At 33.4% G+C, this 27,895-nt stretch overlaps 5 protein-coding genes and 1 pseudogene across 5 annotated transcripts; 2 read left to right on the forward strand and 4 right to left on the reverse strand.

Moving 5' to 3' along the window:
* Positions 1-2,538: 2,538 nt before the first annotated feature.
* On the reverse strand, positions 2,539-4,438 carry LOC104701242 (uncharacterized protein At1g66480-like). Its single transcript, XM_019227080.2, has 2 exons — positions 3,715-4,438; positions 2,539-2,797 (listed from the first exon to the last, which is right to left on the reverse strand). The coding sequence occupies exons 1-2, from the start codon at positions 4,297-4,299 to the stop codon at positions 2,729-2,731; spliced, it is 654 nt and encodes a 217-aa protein (XP_019082625.2). The 5' UTR covers positions 4,300-4,438; the 3' UTR covers positions 2,539-2,728.
* Positions 4,439-12,322: 7,884 nt separating this feature from the next.
* On the reverse strand, positions 12,323-13,894 carry LOC104701243 (polyadenylation and cleavage factor homolog 1). The gene has a single exon (XM_010416890.2). The coding sequence runs from the start codon at positions 13,743-13,745 to the stop codon at positions 12,447-12,449; it is 1,299 nt and encodes a 432-aa protein (XP_010415192.1). The 5' UTR covers positions 13,746-13,894; the 3' UTR covers positions 12,323-12,446.
* A 153-nt stretch (positions 13,895-14,047) lies between these two features.
* Positions 14,048-16,940, forward strand: LOC104701245 (uncharacterized). Its single transcript, XM_087458819.1, has 11 exons — positions 14,048-14,169; positions 14,448-14,507; positions 14,722-14,851; positions 14,955-15,181; positions 15,288-15,380; positions 15,519-15,590; positions 15,837-15,869; positions 16,094-16,225; positions 16,344-16,400; positions 16,486-16,581; positions 16,678-16,940. Exons 1-11 carry the CDS (start codon positions 14,098-14,100, stop codon positions 16,732-16,734), a joined length of 1,029 nt encoding a protein of 342 aa, XP_087314945.1. The 5' UTR covers positions 14,048-14,097; the 3' UTR covers positions 16,735-16,940.
* On the reverse strand, positions 16,920-19,543 carry LOC104701244 (uncharacterized). Its single transcript, XM_010416891.3, has 11 exons — positions 19,218-19,543; positions 19,068-19,130; positions 18,710-18,844; positions 18,501-18,603; positions 18,344-18,414; positions 18,127-18,231; positions 18,010-18,043; positions 17,819-17,919; positions 17,636-17,695; positions 17,358-17,561; positions 16,920-17,208 (listed from the first exon to the last, which is right to left on the reverse strand). The coding sequence occupies exons 1-11, from the start codon at positions 19,317-19,319 to the stop codon at positions 17,119-17,121; spliced, it is 1,068 nt and encodes a 355-aa protein (XP_010415193.2). The 5' UTR covers positions 19,320-19,543; the 3' UTR covers positions 16,920-17,118.
* Positions 19,544-20,446: 903 nt separating this feature from the next.
* On the reverse strand, positions 20,447-24,367 carry LOC104701246 (arginine--tRNA ligase, cytoplasmic). Its single transcript, XM_010416894.3, has 18 exons — positions 24,258-24,367; positions 23,964-24,019; positions 23,736-23,866; positions 23,580-23,655; positions 23,379-23,480; positions 23,075-23,290; positions 22,905-22,985; positions 22,706-22,789; positions 22,473-22,577; positions 22,198-22,376; positions 22,002-22,086; positions 21,714-21,900; positions 21,541-21,610; positions 21,363-21,432; positions 21,179-21,268; positions 21,021-21,089; positions 20,831-20,929; positions 20,447-20,731 (listed from the first exon to the last, which is right to left on the reverse strand). Exons 2-18 carry the CDS (start codon positions 23,979-23,981, stop codon positions 20,621-20,623), a joined length of 1,773 nt encoding a protein of 590 aa, XP_010415196.2. The 5' UTR covers positions 23,982-24,019; positions 24,258-24,367; the 3' UTR covers positions 20,447-20,620.
* A 1,526-nt stretch (positions 24,368-25,893) lies between these two features.
* On the forward strand, positions 25,894-27,201 carry LOC147941398 (uncharacterized; annotated as a pseudogene).
* The last annotated feature ends 694 nt before the right edge of the window (positions 27,202-27,895 follow it).

Genomic DNA, 27,895 nt, shown 5'->3' on the forward strand with positions numbered 1-27,895 from the left:
TTTTTCAAAATTAATCCATATAATTTTATTAACAAGTACTGTTAGTATGAGTGTCAAAATGATTAACTCAACTCAAATCAACTCATTACCTAATGAGTTTAGATTAAATAAGTTCATGGATTAACTCAGCTCATTTAAACAAATGAGCTGGGTTAATCCATGAACTCATTTAATTTGATGAGTTAAATGGTTAAATGAGTTCTAATTGAATTTGTTTAGATGATGAAAAGACAATCTAAAAGACAATGGTTAAATGGAAGCAGTTTCGCTAATGAGTAGTAAATGGTTAGTTTGTTTAGTTGTAAAGTCTCTGCACGTGTATAGAAATTCTGAAACCTGTTTGTAAATTCTAAACCTGTTTCTTCACGTGTATAGAGTCTACCCATATGGCAAGAGATGAATGTGGCAAGAGGTGATACATAAAACACCCAAATTTGATGATACAAAAGATGATTGCAGAACTATGAACAAACAAAAACCCAATTTTCTAAACAAAACCCACTAGACCAACGCTTCCACCTCCCTGAACCAAATTAAACAAAAATAATTGATACACGACAACCCATAAACTAAGAAAACAACACAAAACCATCGAAATAATGAACACATACACAATCGAGATAACGGGAACAATCATGAACCCAGAAAAAATCAACCAATATGAACATGAAAACAATCATGAACAATAATAAAAACAATCATGAACCCAGATACTTAAAAAAGAAAACCCAGAAAAAAATCAACTTAAACCCAGCAAAATAATGAAAAGCTTAAGGGCCAATTATAACATGGGTTGAAGAAGAAGCGAACGTGAAAGGGTTGGAGAAGAAAGAAGCTCAATTATAACATGGGTTGAAGCGACCTTAAGCTGAAAAATTGAAAATTCTGAGATTTTTACTCAAATGCTTCTGAATCGAATTTGATTTTTCTAGAATCAAAATCACGATGAAGGTGTTGTTTTGGGGAAAAATCAAAACTTTGATGGTTTACACATTTTGACCGGTTTAGTGGTTTTGGTAATTTTGACTGGTTTAAGCATTTGATGGATTAAATGGTTAAACCATTACCTATTATAACATAACTCAATTGATCCATTAAACCATTTAATCCACTAACTCAATTTATTCATGAAGTCATTAGGATACATTGTTTTAACTCATTAGGGTCTATGGATTGAGTTGATGAGTTGCGGTGATCCATGAAACTTGATCCATTTTGACATCTCTAACTGTTAGTTATTGTAAAAACACCATCCCTAACTGTTAGTTATTGTAAAAACACCAAAATAATATATATATATATATATATATATATAAGTGCATTGATATTACAAAACAAAGAAATTTACTATGGAGTAAATTTTGCAAATACAACATATTATATATAATATTCTAATATTTATATTAACTAAATAAAACCTGATTATATTAGTATACTAACTTATTTAAATGATTTATGAAAACGAATAAACCCGTGGTGTATCACGGTAAACCTAGTTAATATTATGTATTAATATACCCTATGGCGCTTGAGTAGGATATAGGCTTGCTTAGCAAATCTAGTGGCCTTTATTAACTTATAGCCGGCTCTGTCTAGTGGGAGGGTGGTGCACCTAAAGCACTCTCTATATACCATTACCATATCTTTCTTTCTTCCTTTTTAGTGGCAAAAGAGAAGATTGACTTTCCCACCCATAAAAAAGGCTAAGAGAGTTGATATGTTAATGATACATACAAACAAAATAGCTAGTTTTCATCTACCCCGAAAATAATATCAGAAGATTTACAATTTTGGAATGTTTTAGTAGATGGCTATGTATTATGAACATTGCTCTAATTGAGAAACTAGGGTATTTTGGTCCGCATCTCTCCTACCTAATTTTACAAACTCACTAAAAGTCATACTGGGAAGAAAAAAGTGTACTAGTTAAATTCAGCAGTTGTGTGGTACGTAGTGTTGTTTTAGCCAAGTTATTGGCTTAAAGAGTTACGAATTTCTACGTCATGCATGATGATTAAATTATTGAATTTGCGTCTTCTTCATAGATTCTATGATGATGCAGTTTGAATAGTTAGTTATGGTTCTTTACTGTACAAGTCGAGTTGTCATTTTAGATATGTATGTATTTTTTATCATAGAGTGTAGACTACAAAAATATGTATGTATTATTGTATTATAATTTCAATTTTAAGTTTATAGTAAATGTATGTAATTTTTTTTATGTCAGTCAGTGAATAGTTTGTAACTATAATAAGTTCTTTTTTCTTTTTGTTAAATTAAGTTTCTGTTATTGTTATTTCAGGAATCGTGAGATAACTACTAATGAGACCGAGTTACGTTTACTGGACTGCCCAAAACTTTTTTACTAATTTTTAAAAGTTGGTACCAAAGGCAATATCATTTTAGATTTATCTCCAGATTCTTTTAAAATCCAATCGTTTTTAGAATACTTTTTACTCTAAAAAAAATTGATTGCATAATATAATGATCGTTGATTATGGTTACTGGTAGGGTAGGCACCCCAACCATGCATGTCCATTAGCACCTATAAATTTACTTTAACATATCTTAAAGTTAAAGTGTGAAAGGACTAGTTAACGAAAAAGAAAACAAACAGTTCTAAATAATCTCTAGTTGCTATATAAAAAGATTTATATACACACAGAAGATATAATCTTAAAAGGCTTTTTTTTTCAAGAGAGAATATGTCGTCGAATTGAATTGATGACTATTTCTCATTTCTGCTCCATAGAACAGGAAGCTCCCGTCCACCTTCTCCGGCGAAACTCACCTGCTTCTGCACATGTTTAATTTAATACAGTTACTTCTTTGAGTCTTGATTTATTATTAATTTATATATAATATATGATATGCAAAACAAACAGCCAAATCATTTGATGATCGAGAGGATCTTGATCATTGGTATAATATAACATTTCATCAAATCTTTTTTTTTCTCCAAGATATTAGTATATTACATTAACTGATTAACCATGTGTTTCTAACCATATCTTTTGACTATGTAATAGCTAGGTACTATTAAGACTAAGACATACACAATTTCTAGAACATGTGAATCCATTTACGAGTTCCTTTGTCAATCCATGCATAAGTTAACTCCTGCCCCGATAAAATGTTTGACTATATTAACATGAACATATGTGAATGTGTGTGGATGCTTTTTTTTTTTTTTGCATATATTAGTTACGTCATACCCTAGTGGACTTAGTGGGTTACAATAATAATAATAATATAACTCTAAGCAAATGCCAAAGCATTGCCGAACAGATTTAATTCTGTTTCTTGTCTTCTACATCAATTTAGGAACTCTACTCCAATAAACACATTAAACTATTTGCGTAATTTCCGGATATAATACTTAACTCCAAAAATGATAGTTGACGTAAGTTTCGGGTCGAGACTAGCTCATACATCTCTTCAATCAAAACTAGTTACGGAATCGGAATTCGAACTCAGAACTTGACCCATACTTCTCAAAAACATGGTTCTAAGTTCAACTGGTTGAGTTACCAACTCCAAATTAGTTGAGAGTATATATAATTATTGCTCTCTGTTTATATATCACTCTTAAATAGATTCTTATAAGTTGAATTTGTATTTTGTATGCTTAAATATTTTCATGTCAAAGAACAAAATTAACGCGGTAAAAACGTTTGACCAAAATAGGAATTAAAGTAAAAAAAGAAGAATTACCTCACGCGCTTTAATCTCCCCACTTCCAAATTTCCGGCGGTTATCACCACCAACTCTTCCGCCGCCAATCTCACCAGACCTCTCCATATATATACCTAAAATTTTGTCAGCTATCTCCGAGTCATCATTACTCTCCTCCATAAGCTTCGTTATCTGAGAACGAGGCAACCTCAACCTCACACTCGTATGCCCCGGTCCAAACCCGTCTCCTCCGCCGTCAGATCTTCCGATGGTGACGTCAGAAACCGTTCTCCGAGACAACATCAACATTTCTAACCTCTCCTTAGCGCCGACGTGGATCCCAGACATAACTCTCCGGTACGGAAGCTTATTATTATCAGTCTCCGGTGGAAGCTTAGGAAGCTCGACGAGAAAATACGTTTTCTTAGGCTTCAAGACTTGGTTCGGTTCAAGCGGTTTAGCTCGAACTCCGAAGTGTTTCACGGCTTGAGAATCTAAAAGAACGTAACCAGGATACTCCGCCGTGACTTCTCTCGCCGTCACTGGAGTTTTAATTCGGAAAGTTTCGCCGTCGATCTTCATCACTTTAGCTTTCTTTCTCTTCACAGTTATGCTATTTCCCATTTCTTGATCTCTCTTCTTTTTGTCTTGTTTTGTTTATTTGATTGGATAATGTGAAAATGTGTTATGAAAGTGGCTATGTTACTATTTATATATAGTTGAGATGGTTTGGTTGAAAATAGTACTTCTGAAATTTAGTGTGTGTGAAGCTGTGAAAATTTATTTAGATTCCTTCTAATTATAATTAAAGTCGTTAACGTTGACAAAAACAATTGTTCATTAGGTTTGAAAAGAATAAAACGTGAATACGTCGGTTCATATCAAATTTGCATTACATTTATTATAATTTTATTACAACTTTTTTTGTTTTCTTATGGGCTATTGAAAACTGAAAAGAAACTTAATTTTTCAACGACTGTAACTACTGCGCGTGCTTTATGGTTGTCGTAATTTTCCACAAAACAATTATGTTGTTATATTCACGTAGCCATATTATAATGCAAAAAATATAATTAAGACAACAAATATTAAACGTAATTGAAGAAAATTTAAACTCATACAAATATGGTTAACCGTGAGTTGTAAATCAGCTTCAAACTAATCATTGTCTCACATTATTAAATCTCGATTACCGGTCACAAAATCTGTTAGATATAAATATGACTAATCACAAATATAAATATAACTAGGTAATAACTCGTGCACGGACAAAATATTTTTTTATATAAAATTTAAATTCATAAAAGTAAATTAGAATTTTCTTATTTTAAATTCATAAATTAAATATTTGTATAATATTGATATTAAATTCAAATATCAGATTTCAGTTTGGTTTTAGTTCTGATTATTATGCGTATATAATCTAGATATATCTATTTTAGAACGAGAAATACGTCATCTCCCATCCCCTCTTATCACATTCGTATCATTCCATTCCGTCTTGTTCCATGTACCGTCCCATTCCATCTTTTAAATAATTCGTTAAATGATGTTTACTAATATAGATTATGTAAAAAGTTTAGACAGGATACCTGAATTCTCTGTTAAATACTTACTTTATTTAGTTAGTTGAAATTATCCAAAAAATTATTTAACTGTTTTCAAAAATATCCAAATTTTTCAAAGTACCGTTCCAAAGTAACTGATTACATGTCGCATAGTCAACCTTTTAAAAATATATCTTTGTACAAATAACACAATAAACAATGACACATTAACCACTAAGACTCTTAATGTCTTCTATGTACTATCTCGGCATACAACATGTTCCTGTATCGTATCTATTTTTATATTTGAGAGTTTAAATTAAATTTAATTATCTAAATTTTACGATGTCATCTTGTTTCTTGATTAAAAATAGTTTAGATAATTACTTTTATTGTTTGAATTATCTGTTTCCATTTGTTACACGTTTTTTTCTATAAGATCATATTTTCTTTTATATAAATGAAATCATTTACATGTTATTTAAAAAAATGTTTCCTAAAATTTTCAAATAATTATTCCAAAGTAGAGATTTTGTTCTAGAAATATAGAGATGGTATAAGATAGGACATTGTTTCATGTACTTTTACTATTGCATAAAATGACTTCTCTGATAATCATAACTACTAAGGTAGCGAATATTCTTTACTTTTATCATCTCTTTCACCACAAATATCCTCTTGAATAATTAATTTTATTTAATTAGTTGAAATTATCTACAAAAATCTATTTAATTGTTCAAAAATATCCAAAAACTACCTGTTCCAAAATAACTGATTACATGTCACAAAGTCAATTTTTTGAAAATTTATATCTTTGTATAGACAACACAATACACAACGACCCATTAACCAGTAAGACTCTTAATGTCTTATAATTACTATCTCGCATACAACATTTCATGTATCATATCCATTTTTTATATTTAAAAATTTAAATTAAATTTAATTATCTAAATTTTATGATTTCATCTTGTTTTATTTACTAGAAATAGTTTAGATAATTATTTTTATTGTTTGAATTACCCGTTCCCGTTTATTACACGTTCTTTTCTATAAAATCATTTTTGTATATATAAATGACATCATTTACATGTTATTAAAAAAAATGTTTCCAAAATCTTTTAAATAATTATTCCAAAGTAGAGATTTTGTTCTATAAATATAGAGATGATATAAGATAGAGCAATATTTCATGCACTTTTACTATTGCATAAAATGATTTCTCTGATAATCATAACTACTTAAGTAGCAAATATTTCTTACTTGTACCATTTCTTTCAACACAAATATCTCGTTGAATACTTACTTTTTATTTGCTTAGTTGAAATTATCCAAAAAAATACTTAATTATTTTCAAAAATATTCAAAATATTCAAAATTTTCAAAATACTCGTTCCAAAGTAACTGATTACATGTCGCATAGTCAACCTTTTTAAAATATATATCTTTGTATAGACAACACAATACACAACGATACATTAACCACCGAAACTCTTTGGATAATTAAGTACTTTTTCGACATACAATATATATTGTATCCATTTTTTTATATTTGAAAGTTGAAATTAAATTTAATTATCCAAATTTTATGATCTCATCTTGTTTTTTTTATTATTAATAGTTTAGATAATTATTTTATTGTTTGAATTACAGGTTCCCGTTTGTTACAAGTTCTTTTTTATACAATCATTTTTTATATAAATGACATCATTTATATGTTATTAAAAAATATTGTTTCCTAAATAAGTGAAATTGATCGTGTGAGATCCAAACTCTACCTAACCTTCATCTTCATCTGAAATCAACACCACCATCTTCTTGATGATTTTTCCTGCTCCGGTTTGCTTCATCTCGATGAACTTTAGAAAAACCTAACACCATTGATCTTATCGGGAAGATCCATGCAATTTTGTCAAATCTCACATTTTGGTGTGATTCAGCTTCTGGTTGGTTAATTTCTTACCAAAATCTAAAAGCCAATACATAAGTGGAATTAGGAGCTTATATAAAAGGCATATTTAATCTTGTACGCTCCCCTGATAATGTTGAATAAAATCAATATGGTCGGAGACTTGCTTTTGACCCAACTCCAGTAGAGATCATGGCTCGACAAACTCATATTAGTTAATTATTAGATTGTAGAAACATAGCCTAAATGAGAGTATAATTTTCTATTTTGTAATTATCATAACAAAATATTTTTAAAAATGTAACCAAAGAGTCAAAACTATAAAGAAAAAACAAAATTTATTTACATTTGGAATGGTGGCGACAATAAACAATAGTGAGAGGACAAATAATGTGAATTTTGACCATCTTTTCCTTTGTATTGGATGATTTTTGATTATATCTTTCTTCAGCCAAAGACGACATTGTTCCCTGCTTCAAACACTAAAATTAAGTATCAAAAACTCAATTTTTTTTTTTTTAACAATTAGTAAAAGAAACAAAAAGATTGGTGCTATAAAATAAATTCTGAGTTCAGAATGTGTATTTGATTCTTATATTTATATGAGAAGCATGTCAGTTTCAGAATATGTTTCGAAAATCTTAATATATGCTTAATTGTTTTAAATGCAAATGATACCAACTTATTTTTCGAATAAAAATTTTCCATAAAGATTTGGTTAAGTATCTATATTTTTGATGGTTTGACCGTTTGAGTAATTAGTTAGTAAAAACATAAAAGATTTTTAATTTTGAAATTAAGTAGATTGTAGATATAAGGTTAACGTAATAGTAGAAGCAATCTAGGTAATATTGAAAATCAATTTTAAATATGGTTACTTTCAAAATTGTATTATTCTCACAAATATTTAGGTGATTGAATATATTTTAGTTGCTAGCAAAATTATGTTCATTACTAAATATGCGAAAATTAGTCGGCTAGAAAAATTCTTAAGTTGGTAAGTTATATAATAAGAAATTTAGGAATAGATTATTTATTTTCCAAAATTAGTCATTGATATATTCAAAACTCATGAAATTAAATCTAAAAAAATCTGAGATAATTGCGGGATCTATATCTCGAATATTTGGTTATCAAGACAAACATTAATGTAGATGATTAAATCAATTAAATCATATATTCAAGATTTATGGAAACTGTAATATTCATAATTTTAACAAACTTTGGCACCAAATTTTTAAAAATTTATCTTATTATCACAATTGATGTTTTCATTGAGGTTTACGAAAACTATTAAAGTGGTTATTTTGATTTAACTCGTATTTAACTAATTTATTTACTTTTAAATAAAAAACAAGTAAAGAAAAAAGAATAAGTAGGTCAATAATGGGGTAACCAAATAAAATAAAATAAAATTCTGTTGAGCTTGTTAATTTAGAAAGACTAAACGAATGGGGAACCAAATAAAACAAAAAAAAAAATCTACTAATTTGATACCAAGTGGAATCAATCTTGGTACCTTTGACAAAAGTCCCCACTATATTTAACAACTAGACCATTTGTATTTCTCACAAAACAGATCCCAGAACTAAATTATCTTAAAGGTTTTGAGAGATAAGTAAAAAATGAGAAAATGTAACATCAGACGGGGTAACCTGTGCGTTTATCCAAATAAAATATGGATAATTAATGTTTTTACCCCTTTCAAGAATCAATTAATTTGTCTTGTTTCCATTGACATTGTGATGTAATTTTTTTTACAAGTAATGTTTTTTTTATAAACGATTTTCAGTTAATAGTAGGGATGCGTAACTATGTGTATCTCAAATTGATATATTATATTTAGCTATCATATTCATAAAATAAGCCAGTGACAGATTTATACATTTCTTTTTATTGAGGATAAAACACAGACGACTATGCACAATAAATTATTTATGATATATATTTTTAATTTTATTACATTATTTTTAATATTTTCAAATAATAAAAGATAATAATATTTATCTACACTTCAGAATAGCTAACTATATTTTATTTTCACCTATTACGTCATTAAAAATGGTATAAATTGTAATGTTTCATATTTTAAAAAATGCAAGAATCGTGGGAAAATATAGTTAGAGAAGAATATATATAATTTTTTGAATAACAGGGGAAAACTATGAGCCAAATTTGGGGCTTATCAGGAGGATATAGTCGTGAGTCCGTGACTAAGTAAAGAAAGCAAAAACATATACGGTTCCGTGTTGGGATGTATGTTGATTAGATAAGTGGTCAAACAAAGCATCCGACATCTACTAACCAAACCTTGGTGCAGCATGCACAAACTCAAATGACGAAACAAACCCTCTCTTCGAATACATAAAATATGTAGTTCTAGACGTGTAAGGGGTGTTAATCGGACTGGTCCGGCCTGGTCTGGCCCGAAATTCATAAAGTTTGTATATGTTTGAATCCGGTTTGGTCCGGCCCAAAATATTTTCGAGCCTATATTTCAAAGCCCGAGTTCGGCCCTAAGACGGCTATAAGACTTTTCAGACTTTTTCGGGCTTATCTTACGGATCAAAAATTCAAACTTATAAGTCTTGAAAAGCAATGTTTAAAGGTGCAATATAAAACAAATCAATTAAAACTTTTATAGTTCATTTATATTCACTAAAACCAACAAAATTTAAAAGAAAAAGTTGAAAACTAAATGAGATTTTTATACTTTAACCAAATAAATTAATATATAATTCATATAAAATATCACAGATTAAAATTTTAAAAGTATTAAGTAAGGTTATTAAGTAAATATGAAAACTAGAATTAGAGTTTTAAACTTTATTTACAATAAATCATTAATCAAATATTGCAATCAAATAAATATATTAAAAAACAGTACAAATATATTTGTTTAAGTGCTTTTCGGGCTGGTTCGAGACCGGTGGGCTAAGCCCGAAAAACCCTATAGCCCGAACGGGCTGAGCCCGAAAAACCTGATTTTTTTCTGGACATATATATTTAACCCCGGATCCGGTATTTTTCAGGGCTGGGTCGGACCAGCCCGCGGACTTTGGCCCTAATTGATATGCCTAGTCTTCGTATATATATTTTAGCAAGGTTTTGCTTGTAAAACAATTGCAATTTTGACCAACTCGGCTTAGAAAACTATCAACAAAACAAAAGTCAATTAATAATTAACTGTTTTGGTGCCTAGGCAACGAATTCATAATTTCAGAATTCTATTATATATATAAGATTTTAAACAAAATTTGACCAACGAATTTTTAACATTGGTGAGTGCTAAAGTTGTGATAAACAAATAATGCCGTTAGTTTTTTGCTCACTTTTGGGGTGTTAGTTACTCTCGCAGTCTTACTTTAGACGCCTGAAGAAAATGTAACATCATTAATTAGGTTTCTCTGTTCTTTGCTAACGATAAAGGGTCGTTGAGACAACTATTATATGTGGTGTTTGATTGATTGATTATATATGAAATATTTGCTTTTAGTGTGATACCAAATACACAAGACCACATATGATAGTTGGGCTATGATGTAGTGGATTATATTGGGCCAATTTCTTTCTTCTTCTAGGTTTCTCCTAAATATTGTTTAGCAGCTTCAACTGTGAACTGTCCCTCCTCCAATTTTTGCACTGAGACATAGCGACAAGCTCACAAACCAACCTCGCGATTTCTGGCATAGTCTTGTAGTGCGTTTGAGGCTTTGAGCCATTCGTTTCTTCTTTAATGCTTACATGCCAATCCATGTGTTTAACTTGACATTTGAGTTTTTGTTCAAAAAAAAAAAAAACTTGACATTTGAGTTTAAACCCATAGAAAATGTTAAATTTGGGCTTCCAACTAAAAACTAACTGACAATTAGTGGATTAACCATAACTTTTTCTTCAAACCACTTCCTCAAGAGGATAATTCCATCTCCAACCGATCTCACTTGAACTGATAATAAACCTCTTATTGGACCCCATTTACTTGTGTTAACAAGAGGGCATGTTCATATCCACTCTTCTATGTGGACCAGAACTTGAATCTTGGACTCTGATACCATTTTAAATTTGGGCTCTAATATGTCACACATACTAACAAAACTTTTGGTCCAAGAGGAATGTTACCTCTTCCAAAGTTTCCTTTTCTTTGTTAAGAACGCAAGTAAATCTGATAAATCTTTTCCCACAACAATTGGTTGAGGCATAACTTGTGACATATGTTCGAATGATTCCAACTCATCGAACTGAAAAAATCCGTAAATGCAGGTACCTGAACGTTTGTGTTGGGTACAACTACAAAATTCGAGGATCTACCGTCTCCAATGATGTAAGATGTTTGGTAAAATTAAACATGCAAAAGCGACTTCTTTATATATTAGATAATTAGCATAACACATTTTTTTTTCTTTTTTTTGAACAAACTCAAAACACACGTTAATAACTGCCTAGAAGTCATCTTGAATCAAAATGAGAAGCTACAACAACTTTCTTCTCCTCGTCAATGAAGAACCTCCTAGCATAAATTCTCTCCGGAAAAGTAGTGAGATCCACTTTCAAGAAATTGCTACATGATACCTTATTGGGCTCAGTCTTAGTTGTAATAAATAAAACCATACTGAACCATAGCTAGCGTTGATATAAGAGGGCGAGGTGCTCATCTCTTACACAAGATTAAGTCACATGTTCTAAAGGCCAAACATAAGAGTAAAAACGGCAGAGGAAGGCGCGGTCCAAATCTCTCAACAGTTGGATTGGTACGATTTTTTATTTTCTTCCGAGCAAAAGAGTAAGACAGGAAGGTCTGAGTACTCAAGAGAATCCAAGAACCTCAAGATTTTGTGGTTACGGTTCTTGTTGTTGTTGTCATCGTATCCGAAAGCAAACATGTCCCATTTTTTGTATCTGTGGAATTTGTTTATAGGTTGTACCCACTTTCTTAAGTTCTAATCTAAGAATTGTTGGTTTAAACTTTAATCTCTAGTTTTTGTTATATAGAAAAAATTATATGTTATGTATGTGTGTCTTTGTTAGACTTCGGTGCTTAAATTCGTGCAAACAAATTTTCTTATGTCTCTGTTATCAAGTGTACAACAAATATGCAACCATCATCTTTCTCTGTTTTGAGTAACGATTAAAACAGAGATATAAAAAAGCTTATGTATATCCAAATGACACATAGAAGTAAATAGAGATGATATAGTAAAAAAAAAGAAGTTTTCATTGATTTGAATTTGTTTTACAACTTGAAACTTTGTATGTACAATACTTAAAAAAAACGAATGACTTAAAACAGAGATAAAAAAGAGTACTGCAAATCTCAATCAACAGACTATTGCACTCGCAACCGGTGGAACTGTAACAGACGCTACCCTCGGCAGCTCTCTCGATTCCTTTGCAGGTCGGGTTTCAGGCATACATTTTGCATGAACTATACGACCATCCTTGTTGTAGTACACTGCATCTTTGTACATCCAATCATCATCTTCATGGCTAAAGAACTCTTCAAACGGCTCTTCACACAACGCGCAATTCTTCTGGTTTTCATCCGCAGGCACTACGAGTTGCTTTTGCTCTTCCTTCTTCTTCTGCGTTTCTCCTCCAAAAGATGGTTTCGCCGCTTGTTCCATCCCTCCTCCAGTTGCTGCACTAAGCCACAAGGAAGCACTCGCTAGCCATCCCCGCGACTTCTTCGGCTGTTGACCCTGTCTCCCAACGGTTTTAGCCGTCCTGTTCTTCCTCACATGCCAATCCATATGCTTGCTATGCTCTTCTTGACACTTGAATCTAACCACGCACGATGAACATTGCCTCGGCATATCAGAGTACAAAGACTTAATCACAGATTCGTGTCGCACATTGAGTGATGATGGGTTATCAAAGCTTAACCCAAGAGGCAATTCACCGGGTTTACTTGCTTCTGAAGTTGGCTTCTCTTTCTCTTTCTCATTGTTAAGAACACTAAGCAACGCTATCAATTGTTTGCTCAAAACAATTGGTTGAGACATAGATTGTGACACAACCGAAGCCATGTTCGAATAATTCGTTAAAACAGGTGCTTGAACAGTTGTGTTTGGCACAAAATTCGTTGTTGGAACAGGATAATTTGGAGTTAGGGTTCTTGAGACAGATTGATGAGTCGGAACCCATTCGGGCAACGAATCTAAAGCGACATCATCGTAAAGCTTACGACACGGTAACGGAACCGGAACAATTTGGGGGTTAGGGTTATTACCAAAACCAACAAAGGGTTTCTGATAATTGTTGGTGTTAGAAGAAACATTGTTACGTAATGGGAAACTTGAATTAGAAGCAATCACATCAACACCGTAATTGTTATATGATTGAGAAGAAACCCTAGACATGTTATTATTACTACTACCATGAGGATGATGATACAGAGGAATCTTGCCAGATCGGAACTGCGTCTGTTGTTGTTGTGGTTGTGGTTGCGGTTGCGATCTGAAACGTTTCTGAGGCGGCGCGTAACGGTTCCGCTCCTCTTGATAATGTCCGCCTCCGTAACCGCGATTGTCGTTGATTCCTCTCTTCAGCGTCGCTCCAGCGTTTGCGTTTTGGAATGGTGCGTTTCTTTGATTAGAGAAGGAACCGGTTGATGCCATCTTCGTGATTTCAACAGCGTTTACAGAGATCAATAGAAGAATGAGAAAAAAGAAAAAACCCTAAATTTGGATTTTGGTGTTTGCGTTGAGAGAGAGGAGAGAATTTTTAGAAATCGAAACGATTGGAAAAGTAATGAGAAGAGGCAAAGAAAACTGACAGAATTCTTATAAATAAACGTTTTATGTCGGTTGAAAAAGTAAAACGCGTGAATAACGCGTTACCACGTGTTGAGGCCTAATTAATTAATGGGCTTATTACTGGGCCTTTCTGGAATCTACTCGTTTGTTGTTCAGCTCTTTCTCTTTAGGCTTCTCTGCTGCAAAAGTAGCGAAGGAGGAGGAGGAGGAAGTGATGGATTCAGAGAAGGCACTAGAGCTTGTGAAGCATGGAGCTACGCTTCTCTTTCTCGACGTTCCTTCTCAGGTTTGAAATCTGTCTAGCCTCGTTTGTTTATCTTTTGGTATCAAAATTCATGTTTACCTGAGATGGAGATTGCAAGATGCTATTTTTTTCTTTTCTTTTCCCTTTTTGCCTACTCTGACTTGAAGAGCATTCACGTTCTTTATGGGGTTAAGGTTTTTTTGGTTCATGGGGTTTAGGTTTTTTCACTTGTGATTGTAGTTATCTGTATGTAGCAGCACTATGGAACTGTATAAACGGATCATGGATATATTTTCACGATCTGTTGTTGACTATACAAGGTTATTGTGCGTAAATGGAATCAGCAAGACGAGTGGTTAGCCAAAGTATCTGAAGAAGAGGTAAGTTCTTTTGATAACTTAGTGCTGTAATGTTGCTTATATGTTGGTCAGCGATTTGCATCGTCGTGCGGAATTTAGTAGTATCGAGGAATATAATCAAATCTATACTGTGAAACTTGTAACAGAAAAAATCATGTTGTAGTAGCACTAGTAGTAGTAGGGTTGATAATGAGTGCTGTGTTATTTATTTTCGTTCCTCTCCCGATGTTTCCAGGAAGATAGATATTCTCAAGCAGTCAGGTCTTTGGAGTTTGACAAACATCTTGGCCCATACAATTTAAGTAGATATGGGGAATGGAAGCACTTGTCTAATTACATTACGAAGGATGTTACTGAAAAATTTGGTATGTGAACCTTATTTTTTTGGTGGAATCCTTAACTACAATGTTAATATGTTCGCACTCGGAGTAGTTAACAGTGTAAAACTATATGTGTGCAATTTTGCAGAGCCAGTTGGAGGAGAAATAACAGTCATCTATGAATCTGCTATTCTAAAAGGCGGACCTAAAACGGAAATGGAAAAAGCACTTGATGCACAGATGAAGAAAAGCAAGTTTAAGGCATCATCTAATGAGGAACCAAAAGAGAATAGGTTTTACTACACCTTTATTCCTCGGATTCTAAAGAACAAGGTAATGTCTGGGCAGGAGCTCACCTCTATGAATCATGACAAGGTACTCCCCTTAACATATTCTTCCTCTTTAACGTTTTCGGTATATATTTAAATCTCAGAATCCTGTAAAACCTAATTTATGTCACTTTCTCTTTTTCTTTGTATAGACCCAACTACTTGAAAGCGTATTGTCAAAGGAGTACAAAGACTCGGAAGACTTACTTCTTGGAGAGCTACAATTTTCATTTGTAGCATTTTTGGTATGTACTGCCTACCGTAACATATACTTAAAAGAAGCTCATACACATCGTGCATAAATAAAATATGTGTATGATTGCAAAATAGGAATCCTTCAGATTTGTTCCATTCTCAGATCAGTTTTTACTGTTAATGTGCAGATGGGACAGTCTCTTGAATCCTTCATGCAGTGGAAGTCCATAGTTAGTCTTTTACTGGGCTGCATCCATGCGGTATGTGATTTGAAGCTCTATATTGTTATTATAATTTCCGTACCAAAATTGCTTATTCCCTTTAATATGGTTGACATGATGTGACATGAAAGTACATGCGCCTTAATTATTTGATATGTTTTGTTTGTGACTTTTCACTTAATCCATAACTCTCCCATGTGAAGACGTGTCTGTTTCTTTCCGTTCTCATCCTTTCTCTGTTTTCTTTGGCTTTTGACATTTACATTTCTTTGTGACCTTTGGCAGCCCTTTCATACAAGGAGTCAACTGTTTACAAAGGTGAGTTTCGTAAATTTTCAAGTACTAATGTATATTTGAGGATTCTTCTAGATGATATATAAATCGATACTTTCTTGTCATTCTCTATCCTTATGCCTCCTAAATAGTATATGCACTAAGCAGGCTTTACTATTTAATATTCTACCGTTTTAGTTTGTCTTTTACCTCAGCTATGTACTTTGAAAAACTAAATTTTTTCCCTCTCCCGGATGCTTATATTACAGTTCATTAAAGTCATCTACCATCAACTAAAATATGGACTACAGAAAGAGAGTAGTGGTCCTGAGATGGGGGTACATGCGCTTCTTGATGATTCTTGGCTAGCTTCCGATAGCTTTCTGCATTTGCTTAGCAAGGTAAACCTCTGACTAACGACATAATTCTCTGAGTGAGCATATGTTCAGCATATTAAATAATTCGTCTTTGGGAGGATATAGAAAAATTGAGTCGAACTTCCATTTTGCTTGATAACAGGACTTTTTCGCACTAGTGGAAGAGGCATCTGTAGTTGATGGAGATTTATTGTCGTGGGTATGTACAACTTCTACGTATACAGATCAGATCAGTATTTCACAGCCCTGTCTATAAATTCATTTTCGCACCTGTCTTTTTGCAGACAAGGAAGTTCAAAGAGTTGCTTGAAAACAGATTAGGTTGGGAGTTTCAGAAGAATAGCCCTATTGACGGGAATTACTTTGACGAAGATGATGAGGTACATGTACCCACCTTCAGCTTTGTCTGAAGCATCCTATTGCTTTCCGTTCTTTCTTTTTAGCTCATGGACTCTTATTAATTTGACATGATGCAGTATGCTCCTGTGGTTGAGATGTTGGATGAAAGTCATGAAGAATATATGGTCACTTAGACATTGGTCGATGCAGGTATGTTTTTGATTTTATCCAACATTTGTGGGAGTTACACGTGCACGATGTTTGCCAATAATGACAATGCTGATATAGTGCAATCGAAAGAATTGAGGCTTTTCTCATTGCCAGTAGCATGGGACAGTGAATTATAGTACAATATGCACAGGTCATTTTACACAGTTAATAGGCATAAGTTTTGGACTGAGCAGTTATCTTGATTAAAATACATGGAAATAGGCTCCTTGTATCAGATTGATCAAAATCTCGGAAGAAAATGAGAAAAATCATATTGTACCAAAGAATGTGGAAACCATAAATCACTATTTTGTTTGGACAACCTGTTACAAATTGGTTTTGCTTAATTCTAACTTCCTGACCAAAGCTTATCTCTGTTTCAGCCTTTGACCTCTCAAGCCATTCCAAAAAGCGGCCGCGTTGATAGCTTTTTTACCAGGAAGCTGGACTTCTAGTACCTGAATCAGCAACACCAAAATATTAGCTTTTTAAATGCTAGATTAGTCTCTGACTACCACATCATAACATCTGCCTTTTGTATCAACAGTGAGTAGTCCGTAACTGAGTTGATTTAGAGAACATGCAATGATATGTCTATAGCGTTTACCTCTAAAGCAGTACCTCCTCCACAAGGAAACACCAATGAACCTTTCTTGAAAGTTACATAATCTTGTTCACCATCCCGGTTTTCTGAAGCTTGACATACACGAGTGGTAATTATTTTAAGCTCTAGCTCATTTTCCTGACCGCTTTTGTCATCGAGGACTACAACTTTAGCTCGTGTTCCTGGCCATCCTGCGAATGCACGAACCTAAAAAGCAGTTTTACTCGTTATAAATATAGATATGATTTATAGACTAATGAGCTGAATGAAGAGTTCTCTACCTTGTTATGTAGAACAAAAGCTTCCTGGTCAAAAGAGAGCCAAGCCTCATCTTGAGCTAACTGAGCATCAATTGAATAATTTCAGTCCCATTAGAACCAAATTTGGAATCAGATTATGTTATCTCATTCAGGAAGCAATATAGCAGCATTGCCTTATTTTGAATGATAACAGACACCAGATACCTTTGGAGCTAAGGTAGCTTTAGAATCATCTTGGGGAACTGCTTTTGATGTTGCAGACCCATCAAATATCGAGGGAAGTTCACGGATAAGAAGCTTAGAACCTGCAAGGTTTTTTTCACTTAGACCCTAATCATAGAATCCAATTATGTTCATTTTACTGAAAATCGCAAGTACAAGAATTAACATATCACCTTCAGAAAATAGGAAGGAGAGCAGTTCTGGTGCCTGCAAATGATTCAAACAGAGATCATTAAGATCCAGAAAATATAATAAGGTGATGAGCTACGTCACTGGATAAAGTGAATTACCTTTATTATATCATCCACTTGGATACTCTTAGAGGCAATCACTGGCCCTGCATCTAACTTCCTCACCGTAAACGCTAATGATACTCCTGTTTCCGTGACACCATCCTAGTGCAGCCACCAAGTGTTTATAGTGCACACTTGAGTCAAGAGTCTCACCATTTCGTAAGCAATAACAGGAAGAGTGGAATGAGTTACAATTGAAAACAAAAAATTGAACCTGCAATGCTCTTTGAACTGGAGCTGCACCACGGTACAGCGGCAGCAAACTTGGGTGTATGTTCACTGTCCCTAAAACGTTAAAAATAGGCTTCAAAACAACATTCTCTCCCATGCAACCATATAGAATGTTCCATTAAGTAGCAACTTTTACTAACCATGTACTGGAATATTAAGGAACTTGGTAGGCAATATATTCCCATAAGCAGCTGTAACACAAAGCTCAGGTTGCAAATCTCTTAAAGTCGATAAGAATGCTTCCTGTAACAGAACAAATGCTAATGTCATCTTCACAAGAAAGAACTAAAGATCACATCTTTCCAAAAGCAAGAACGTTATTATACATATATCAGACAAGAGTCCTTACATCTCCTGCCTTTTCAGGGGAGAAAATGAGATCAGAAGGTAAGCCTTTATCGAGAGCGTATTGAGCTACGGGTGAAGGCAAAACTCTTCTACCTCTATCTCTTCTTGATGGTGGCTGTGTAACAATCCCTGCAACCTAGTACAACCAGTTTAAAAGTAAACAACAAGATCTTCACCACAATTCTCATTATCTTGTTTCAGAATCAAGAAAAGATTAACAAAATCCAATTCACAATGTCCATAAGCAATTCAAATTTCTCATTTAGCAAGAATCAAAGAACCAGAAAACATTCAAAATCTGAGTTTCGAATATTCAAAGTTAATCCAGTTTCACACCAAATAAGTATATCAGATTATACCTTAAAGGAAGAGTTTGGTGAAGCAGATGCATCGAAGAGAGCTTCAAGGACAGTCACGGAAACCTAAATGTATAGCAGAAAGGGATAAGATTAGGCTAAAACCCTAAACCCATGAGAACAAGTTTAAATCTTTTCTTTTCTTTTTTGTACCTGAGGAGAGCCTAAGAAGATGAGAGGCTTCTTCTTCGGAGACGGAGCTATAGAAGGAACAGTTGAAGAAGCGTTGTAGCAGATGAAACGACGTAGTATCATTGTTTCCTCCTTCAATGGTTTCGAAGCTTCCTTTTGATTTTTGTTGATACAGCAGACAACACAAGGAGATGATAATGGTATGTGATTGCATTTGGATTCAACTGTTCGAAACCGAATTAAACCGGAAAAAATTAAACTTAAAAACCAAATCGAAGTGAATTTTAAATTCGGCTATTTTCCTTGTTATTTTTTCTTGTGGTTTGTGAGAAGTAGAAATGACCAATGATTGTTATTACATATGTGGGTCGTCTAATTTAATAGATGAGATTAGTGTTTTTTTTTTTTTTGGCAAACAGATGAGATTAGTGTTTAAGAAACCATTGAAATTTGAAAATCCTACTACTAAATATTATGAGAGTACATTTTAGGAGTAATCTTAATCCTTGTTAAAATTACACATGAATGCCACTACAAAGGATATATTTTAGAATGCCACTACAAAGGATATATTTTAAGGAACAAATGAATAACAATTATTGATTTTAAAAAAATAATTTAAATTGTGATAAAAAAATGTAAATTGCATTTTAAAAACCTTTAATCGCGTTTTGTATTTTTGATTAGAGAACCTGAATTTGACCCATTAACTCGATCAATTTAGTTTGTTGTTCCACATGCTTCTCCTTGCTCTAGAGATGTCGTAAGGGTGATAATAGTGAGCTTGCTGAAGTTCAATCAGAAAACTCTGTTATACATGACTACGCTGTTGAACTGGGAGCAATCAATTTAGTTTGTTGTTTCACATGCTTCTCCATGCTTCATTGCTTTGTGATAGAGAAGAAACAATTGATTTTTTTTTGTTTAAATTACTAATAAGTAAAATGAAGAACTATGTACATATGTTTAAGACAACTGATCATGCAAAAGAAAACGTAAACAAAGCAGCAATGAACATATTGTCACATGAACATAGTATCCATGATGCAAACCACCCAATTTTGTATTAAAGTCAATTATAAACCCTTTAGTTTTTTAACAATTAAAAGGTTTGGTTATCGGGTCACCTTTGGTTCTCTAATCGCAAATACAAAACAAGATTACAGGTTCTAAAATGGGATTTGCACTTAGTTACCAGATGTGATTAGTTTTGATGAGGTTTTATAAAATTTGTGGGGCATAGAGAAGAATAGTATGATGTCATTGTCTCACTTTTAGATTTAAACGGATCATTAAGAATTCAAGACTTGGTCACACTACTCTCTAGCTGTGCATAAATAATTAATTATTTTTGTCAAAGCAGGAAAGACCCTTTTTGCCTTTTGGCTTTTTTGGTAGTTTCATTGTAATGTGAATGTGATGTATCAGAGCTTGTAAACAGGGGTGATGCCAAGAAGATGGAAGCATTTCCGCATGACTATGGCCGTTGCTTCACAAAGTAGGAGACGGCTTGTCTCCTCTGCTGAACCATTCACCTGTAAAATAAATAGTTCAAAAGAAAGATGAAAACACAATGTATACAGTCTACATTAGGCTTAAATAGGAAAAAAATATAACTTTGGGAATGCGCTCACCTGACAACTGGAGTAGAATTTGCTGAACTCTTCGGATAAGTAGTAAAGGTACTTACACAGCACGTTCGGTAACAATGTGGTACACGCTTCCTCAACCGTCTACAAATCATTTACACAACTTTTCATCTTCTTACCAAGAAAAAAGAAGTCTGAATATGAAAGCTACAATCTAAATGAGCATGTGTTTTACCTCAGCAAATTGAAGCAGGTGAAGCCCCAGTGCCCTCTCGGCTGCATGATCCAATGATATCTTTCCAGTCTGGAATTGAACAAGTGTTGAAACATAAGAAGAATTGTGCATTACACAGACTTTGTAGGTAGGTGTTTGAGTTCATGCTGCTAAAATACCTTTTTGAGCTCATCTATGTCTTTGCCTGATTTTTTGATGATTGAGCAGATCCGAGCATGGGCGTAAAGAAGGTAAACGGCTGTATCTCCCTGTTCATGAAATATGATACAAAATATTTAATAAGCATTTGTAGATGACTCCATAATTCAAATATGTAGACTAGCTCCAAAAAATTTACAGCACCTTGTCATTAAGCATTTGATCAAAGCTGAAAGTATAACCTGTCGTTCTGTTGGTCTTCAGGTCAGCATACCTTGAAAGAAAATTAAACAAAAGGATAAGTCACTTATCACATCTGTGCAGCCTTGTTTACAACTGTCATCGAGAACCAGAAGATTACTAAATAGATATAAATACTTACTTTAGTGCACCGTAACCAACTGCCTCGGCTATTTGGTCCAGCTCCTCGGGTGTCCACTCTTTGTCCTTACCTAACAGAGAAACAAGATATAAGGGATGAATAAGACCACAAATAATTACTGATTAAATGAATAGTTGAGCAATTTAGAGAGTGCTGTCACAAAAGTTAGATACCGCGCTCAGTAAGGGCTTTTTTACTGCGAGTCTTGGCCTCATCTAGCAAATCAGCTAGACGGACTACCGCTGTTGACCGAGTTCTAAATCGCTTGTTATCGTCTCCAAGGACAAGACCAAAACCAACATGGTTAACTCTAGGGTAAGATTTATCATCGTCAGGAAGCCACCCTGCGTTTCTGGCAGCCTGATTCAAAGTTAGAAGACAACCAAAAGTTACGACTGACAGTTTCAATCAAGATCACATTTCACAAGACGTGAAAACAGTAAAATATTCATCAAACCCACTTTGAAGAACATATTAAAGTGCTGCTGCTGGCCAACATCGGTCACATATATAATCCATTCAGCTTTCTCTTCATTAAGTCGATACCTGTGCCAGACAGATTTTAGCACCAGCAGAGAACGATATGGAAGTTCAAAACAAGCCACACAGAAACAGAAAGTCATAATATAAGAGATGCCTTTTCCAAAGATAACCCACCAAAGAGCAGTCAGATCTGTTGAGGCATAGTTAAAACCACCGTCACTCTTTACAACAATGAGTGGGATTTCAAAGCCTTCGATGAATATCACACGAGCACCTTCATTTTCTTCAACTAACCCCTTGCTGCTCAATTCCTCAATTATGTTAGCGATACGAGAGTTGTAAAAGCTTTCTCCCTGTCATTAATAATTGTATTTTCCATTATCCATTCATGCATTTCTTTCACATTCTGCCTTAAATAACTTAGTATAAGTCCCAACTATTCGTTTTACCTTTTCTTCAAGCTCGACTCGAAGGCTTTGGTAAACCTTGGCAAACTCGTTTCGGCTGATTTCACAAATCTTAGTCCACGCCTTGTGGTAAACAGGATCTCCACTCTATACCGAAGAAACAAAGAAAACAAAATAGACAAGTGAGTTATATATATTGCAACTAAAGGTAGCTGCATATTAAGACACTGTAAAACAGAAGAATGCACCAGTGAGAATTGAAAGTTGTTATCTACCTGTAGACGGACCACAGCCTTCTGTGCTTTTTCCTTAAACTCTGGCTCCAAATCAAATTTAAGTTTTGATTCTTTGTAAAACACCTATCAGAAGACATCTAATGTTAAAACTAAATTGCTTTGGTTGTTCTTCACATAAAACAATTTAAGTCAATATTGGTACATCAGAAAAACTGTAAAGCTTGAGGGAAGAGCTGACCTGAAGATCTCCAATTGCTGTCTCAGTCACACTATCTGTATCAGGAAATTTCTCAAAGAGGTACTCAATAAGCATGCCAAACTGCAGAATAAAAGCGGCTTTTATTTCTTTAAAATCTTTTTGGAATACTCAATGTCAAGAAATCATTTGTAGGGCAGAAACGTAGCTACCTGTGTTCCCCAGTCACCAACATGGTTTCTGCGAAGAACTTCAACCTTTGAGAACTCGAGCATACGAGCTAGCGTGTCACCAATGATAGTTGATCTAAGATGACCAACATGCATTTCTTTCGCAATGTTGGGAGATGAAAAATCAACTACAGCTCTCTTAACCGAAAGAGTAGGCGCCCATGTGCCAATCCCATCGATAAGCATGTTTTCAATACACTGCGGTTAGATTAGAAAAACAAATTACAACAAACATAAAATTATTTATACGAGAACTAGAAAACGACTAATAAAACAACAGGAGCACCTTAGCCATCCACTTAGATGATAGAACAACATTAACAAATCCAGGTCCAGCTATAGAGCATGATTCCACAATCTCAGAAGCAGGGAGACTCTTAATAAGGGCCTAAGTGAAAATGAAAACAGAATAAGAGTTGGTTAAGAATCTGCGGAAATAGATCACACAAAAAAAGCCACAAAATTGTAAAAGACCAAACCAACCAACCTGTCCAATAGCTGGAGGACTCTTGAACTGTGTACCCTTTCCTTTAATTATAGACCATAGTCCCATTGCATTGTTACTGCATACAACAACGAGCATAAACTTAAAAAATTGGTACTTTAAAATATTCATAGAGTTAAAGTGGAAAGAAGGAGAAACCATTGGTAATCTCCAAATTTGCCAGGCTCAACCAATGGCTCAACACCAGGTTCATCAGGGACTGTTAATTTAAGAGACACGCTAAAGAGCTTTGCAAGCTGGCGTCTTGGATTTCCAGTAAATGCTTCATTCTGTTACATCAATTTCAAGAAATCAGTCATGAAATAGGTAAAGAAGAATATTCAATTTTACACAATGTCTTTGGATTTTTAGGAAACTGTGACTTACAGCTACCATGGTTGCCATCTACAGTGTCTTTTGGGTTGCCAAAGGAAATGGGAGGTCTAACAAAAACCAATACAAAGCATTAACGATACAAATCAATCAACTTCATGACTTAGTCAGAGTCTTAAGAACAGAGGTTTAACAATTGATTCATAATTCTAGCAAAAATCTAAGAACAGAGTTGAGGAGACTTTAAATAAAAAAAAAAAAAAAGTAGATGGAAAACTGAAGCATAAGAAAGTTGAATTGTCTCCAGAGTGTGGTTTCCTTAATATTTCTAAGCTAACCAGAACGTACCTGAACAACTCTGCAGGAGAATGCTGCGGGGAAGAGGAAACAAAAACGGAGCTGACGAGAAATTGTTAGGGCTTCGGGACTCTTTTAACACTGTTGTTATAGTCAATTTCGAATACACTTAATTTAATCGGGCTTTTAAGATGAAGCCCATTATTTTATTTGTGGCTTAGTTTTTATTTTTATTTTTACCAAGTCTAAATTTCTTTTATTATAAAATATATTATTCAATTTTTTTACTATATGAAGACTGGTTTCAAAATTAGTAATTAATATGAACAAGCGTTAAAATGATTACACATGTCGACAAATAAAACATTTTTTTAATTTAACGAAGTAGAAAAACTGATTTCAAAAAGACATATTTACATATGTCGTTTACAAGTCTATATCTAAATACTTTTTTTTTTTAAAAAATTCTGCTAATAAAACAAATATATTTATAATGAAATAAGTAGTTATGCTACTTCACCGTTGGTGGTATATATGAACTATGAAAGTGAGGAATGATATGATGTATCAGAGTCTTAGCTATTTCCGATTCTTGGCTTTTGTTTAACCTTTGTTGAGCAATAAATTTCACATTTCAACAAAAAAAAATATATATATATATATTTAAATTCCATTGCAAAAATTAATTGTCTAAGGTTGAAATCTTTTTAAAATTAAAAAATCACAAGATTTTGATATGTTATTTTTATTTTTATTATAGATTTTAAACAATATACGATAAATTTTGGTGTTCAAAATAACAATATATAAATATTTAACTGTAATTTAATTAGTTAAAATTGTAATTATCATTGCAATATAGTATATTTTAATAAAACTCATAAGTAAAAACATTTATAAAAAAAAATGAAAAGAGTAAAGAGTTTATAGGAGGAAAATTTTGATCACTTGATGAAAATATTAGTATAGTTTAATTTATGTTTTATTTTATAAATTTTACTCATTTTAAATTAGTTGAACTACTTATGAGGTTACGTATAGAAAATCTTACATTAATTTTATAACATGCATATTTATTTACATGGACCTTCTAACATGCATATTCAAATGTGACATCTCTACTCGAGGCATCTCTTACCTGAGGAGAGGCTTCTTCTTTAGAGATTTTGGATATGGGCATATTAGATATAGAAGAAATAGTTGAAGAAGCTTCGTTTCAGTAAATATATCACATGAAAGACGAAGAGTCATTGTTTCTTCTGTTTTGCTGCTTTGAATGGTATACGAAGCTGCCTTTGGATATTGGAAGAGAGAGATGAGACGGAGATGCTAATGGCATTATTTGATTTTAATTTAGGTTTCGAACCGTTCATAACCGAATTGAACGGAAAAAGTAAACATAACCAATTCGAAGTGGATTCTTAATTCGGTATTGCAATTTTCATAACTCTGATATTAATTAGTGGAGGAGACTGTTTCGCTCTTTTGGTTTTACAATGGTCAAAGAGAATTTTGAAAGACAGAAAGAGAGATTCAATAGACTTTGGAACTTGGTGAATTTTATTTTTTTCTTAATCTAAGAATTTGAAATATATCAGTGTAAATTACTTACTAATGAAAACAGAGTTCAACGTATTGAGTGTCTCATATTTTTTTGGGTTGTGTTTTTTTTTTTTAATATCACAAAATGTCTGAAAGTTCAAAAAAACCAAAGATTAGTCTGAAAATGCTGGTTGATAAAGAGAAGAACAAGATTGTTTTCGTGGAAGCAGGTAAAGATTTTGTAGATGTTCTCTTTTGTTTGCTTAAACTCCAGGTGGGGACAATCGTAAGATTGGTCAAGAAACAATCTCAGCAAACTGAAGTCGGCTGTTTCAGCAACATTTATCATAGTGTTTTTAGATTTGGAGATTGATAACTTTCTCACTAAAGCATGTAAACATATGCTTTTGTATCCGAGAGGTTTGAATGATGATATATTCCGGAAGCTTAAGTTAAACATCAACAACGATTCCAACGAGGCTAGCAAGTTCTATATATATACTTAAAGTGTAAAGAAGCCACTTTTCGCAGTTCGAAAATATAATTATAGGTACTCACCTTGTTGAACTGTTTATTCTCGTCTGATACTCCTTTGCCGGATGCTTTCCTAAGGAAAGAAAGCTCGCGCAATATGATCAGGTTGCATAAGACAATGACTACTTCTCCAGTTTTGCAAGAAAATAAAAATGAGACAGAATCAGGCTTGTTAACTTTCAATGTAGTTGTTCGAAAGCAGGACAAGGAGGTTTTATATTTTGAAGGCTGTGAAGATTTTGTGAATCTTCTTTTTCAATTTCTTGTTGTTTCTTTGGAGTTTGTGTGGGAAAATTCTGGTGATGATGCGGTTCATGGATGCATCGGAAACCTTTTTACAAGCTTGAAGGAGTTAAGCTGTGTTAGAAACACAAAGATAATGTCCATGTCAAAGCTTCCATGGTATTATCGCTGCCATAACCAGCTGCGAGATATCAAGACAAGACTTGTCATAACAAGTATAGGCTCCACGATCATGTTTTAAATATAATGGACTTTCATAATAGCTTGGATTCTACGTGTCCGCGATGTGCTAAATTTAATCACTACTAGGCATGTGACTATGTGAGGGGTTTGTGAAAGGAAACGTCAAGTTTAGAGTATCAGCTGATCTGATAATAACACCTCTGAGCTCAAGCTTGACCATTGGCTATCTAAAGAAGCTTCAACTGAGTTTAGATGATGTCGACGTGCAAGAGATCAGTATCGGCAAAGCAGAGGTAAAAGGCTATTTACCACCAGCTTCGGTTTATCTCCTGATTTTTTTCATATGAACATATAGTTATGGTCTTCTTGGAACCCATTTGTTCTCTCTTATCTGCAGGTTAGCAATACTTTAAGATCCTCTCTTAAGACATCAACGGTTTTAAACACTGCTTTATGGAAGTTACTCGTGAAGAAGCCAAAAGAGGAGACCTAAATTACAGAAATTAAGACAGAAATTTTGTATCATTTTTTAAAGTGATCTCGTTTATATATGTTGGATTTGGAGTCATTGATTAAGAAGCTTAGAGGACTATAATAAATAAAAAAAATCAAATCTTAATGTTAGCTTTGGTATTTTATCTTTATCTTGAAACTAAAACCTTGTGTGTTAAGAGCAGAAACTGAGTTTTGTAGTAAGCGATAGTGACTCTAGGTTTCAGTGGTTATAAATTAGTAAGGGAAAAAAGCTTAAAAATACTCCATTTATTTTTTATTTAGAAGTTTAATACCTCATATTATTTTATTGGAATAAAAATACTTCATTTAATTATTATTGGACGAAAAATACTTGATCTTTGTATTATTGGTGGATTCATACCTCTGACTTGACATCCGTTAACAGGTGTGACGGAATCATTTGACGGAGGTAAAAGTTTTAATTAAAGTCTGACAAGATATATATATTATATATTTAGATATAATATGAGTTATATTGGCGTGGTCTGGTGGTGATGGTTTGGTTATACCTCACATCCTATGCGGATTCGATCCACATCAAAAGTAGATTTTTTTTTTTTTGGGGTTTAACCCTTGTGTCTTGTCGGTGATGATGAATCAAAAAATAATGTATGAACAACATTATCTTCGTTCACCGAATTTTTTTGTCCACCTTAATCCGCTCTGCACTG

This window comes from Camelina sativa, chromosome 7, assembly GCF_030686135.1.
Source record: "Camelina sativa cultivar CO46 ecotype springtype chromosome 7, ASM3068613v1".
Lineage (NCBI taxonomy): Eukaryota > Viridiplantae > Streptophyta > Magnoliopsida > Brassicales > Brassicaceae > Camelina > Camelina sativa.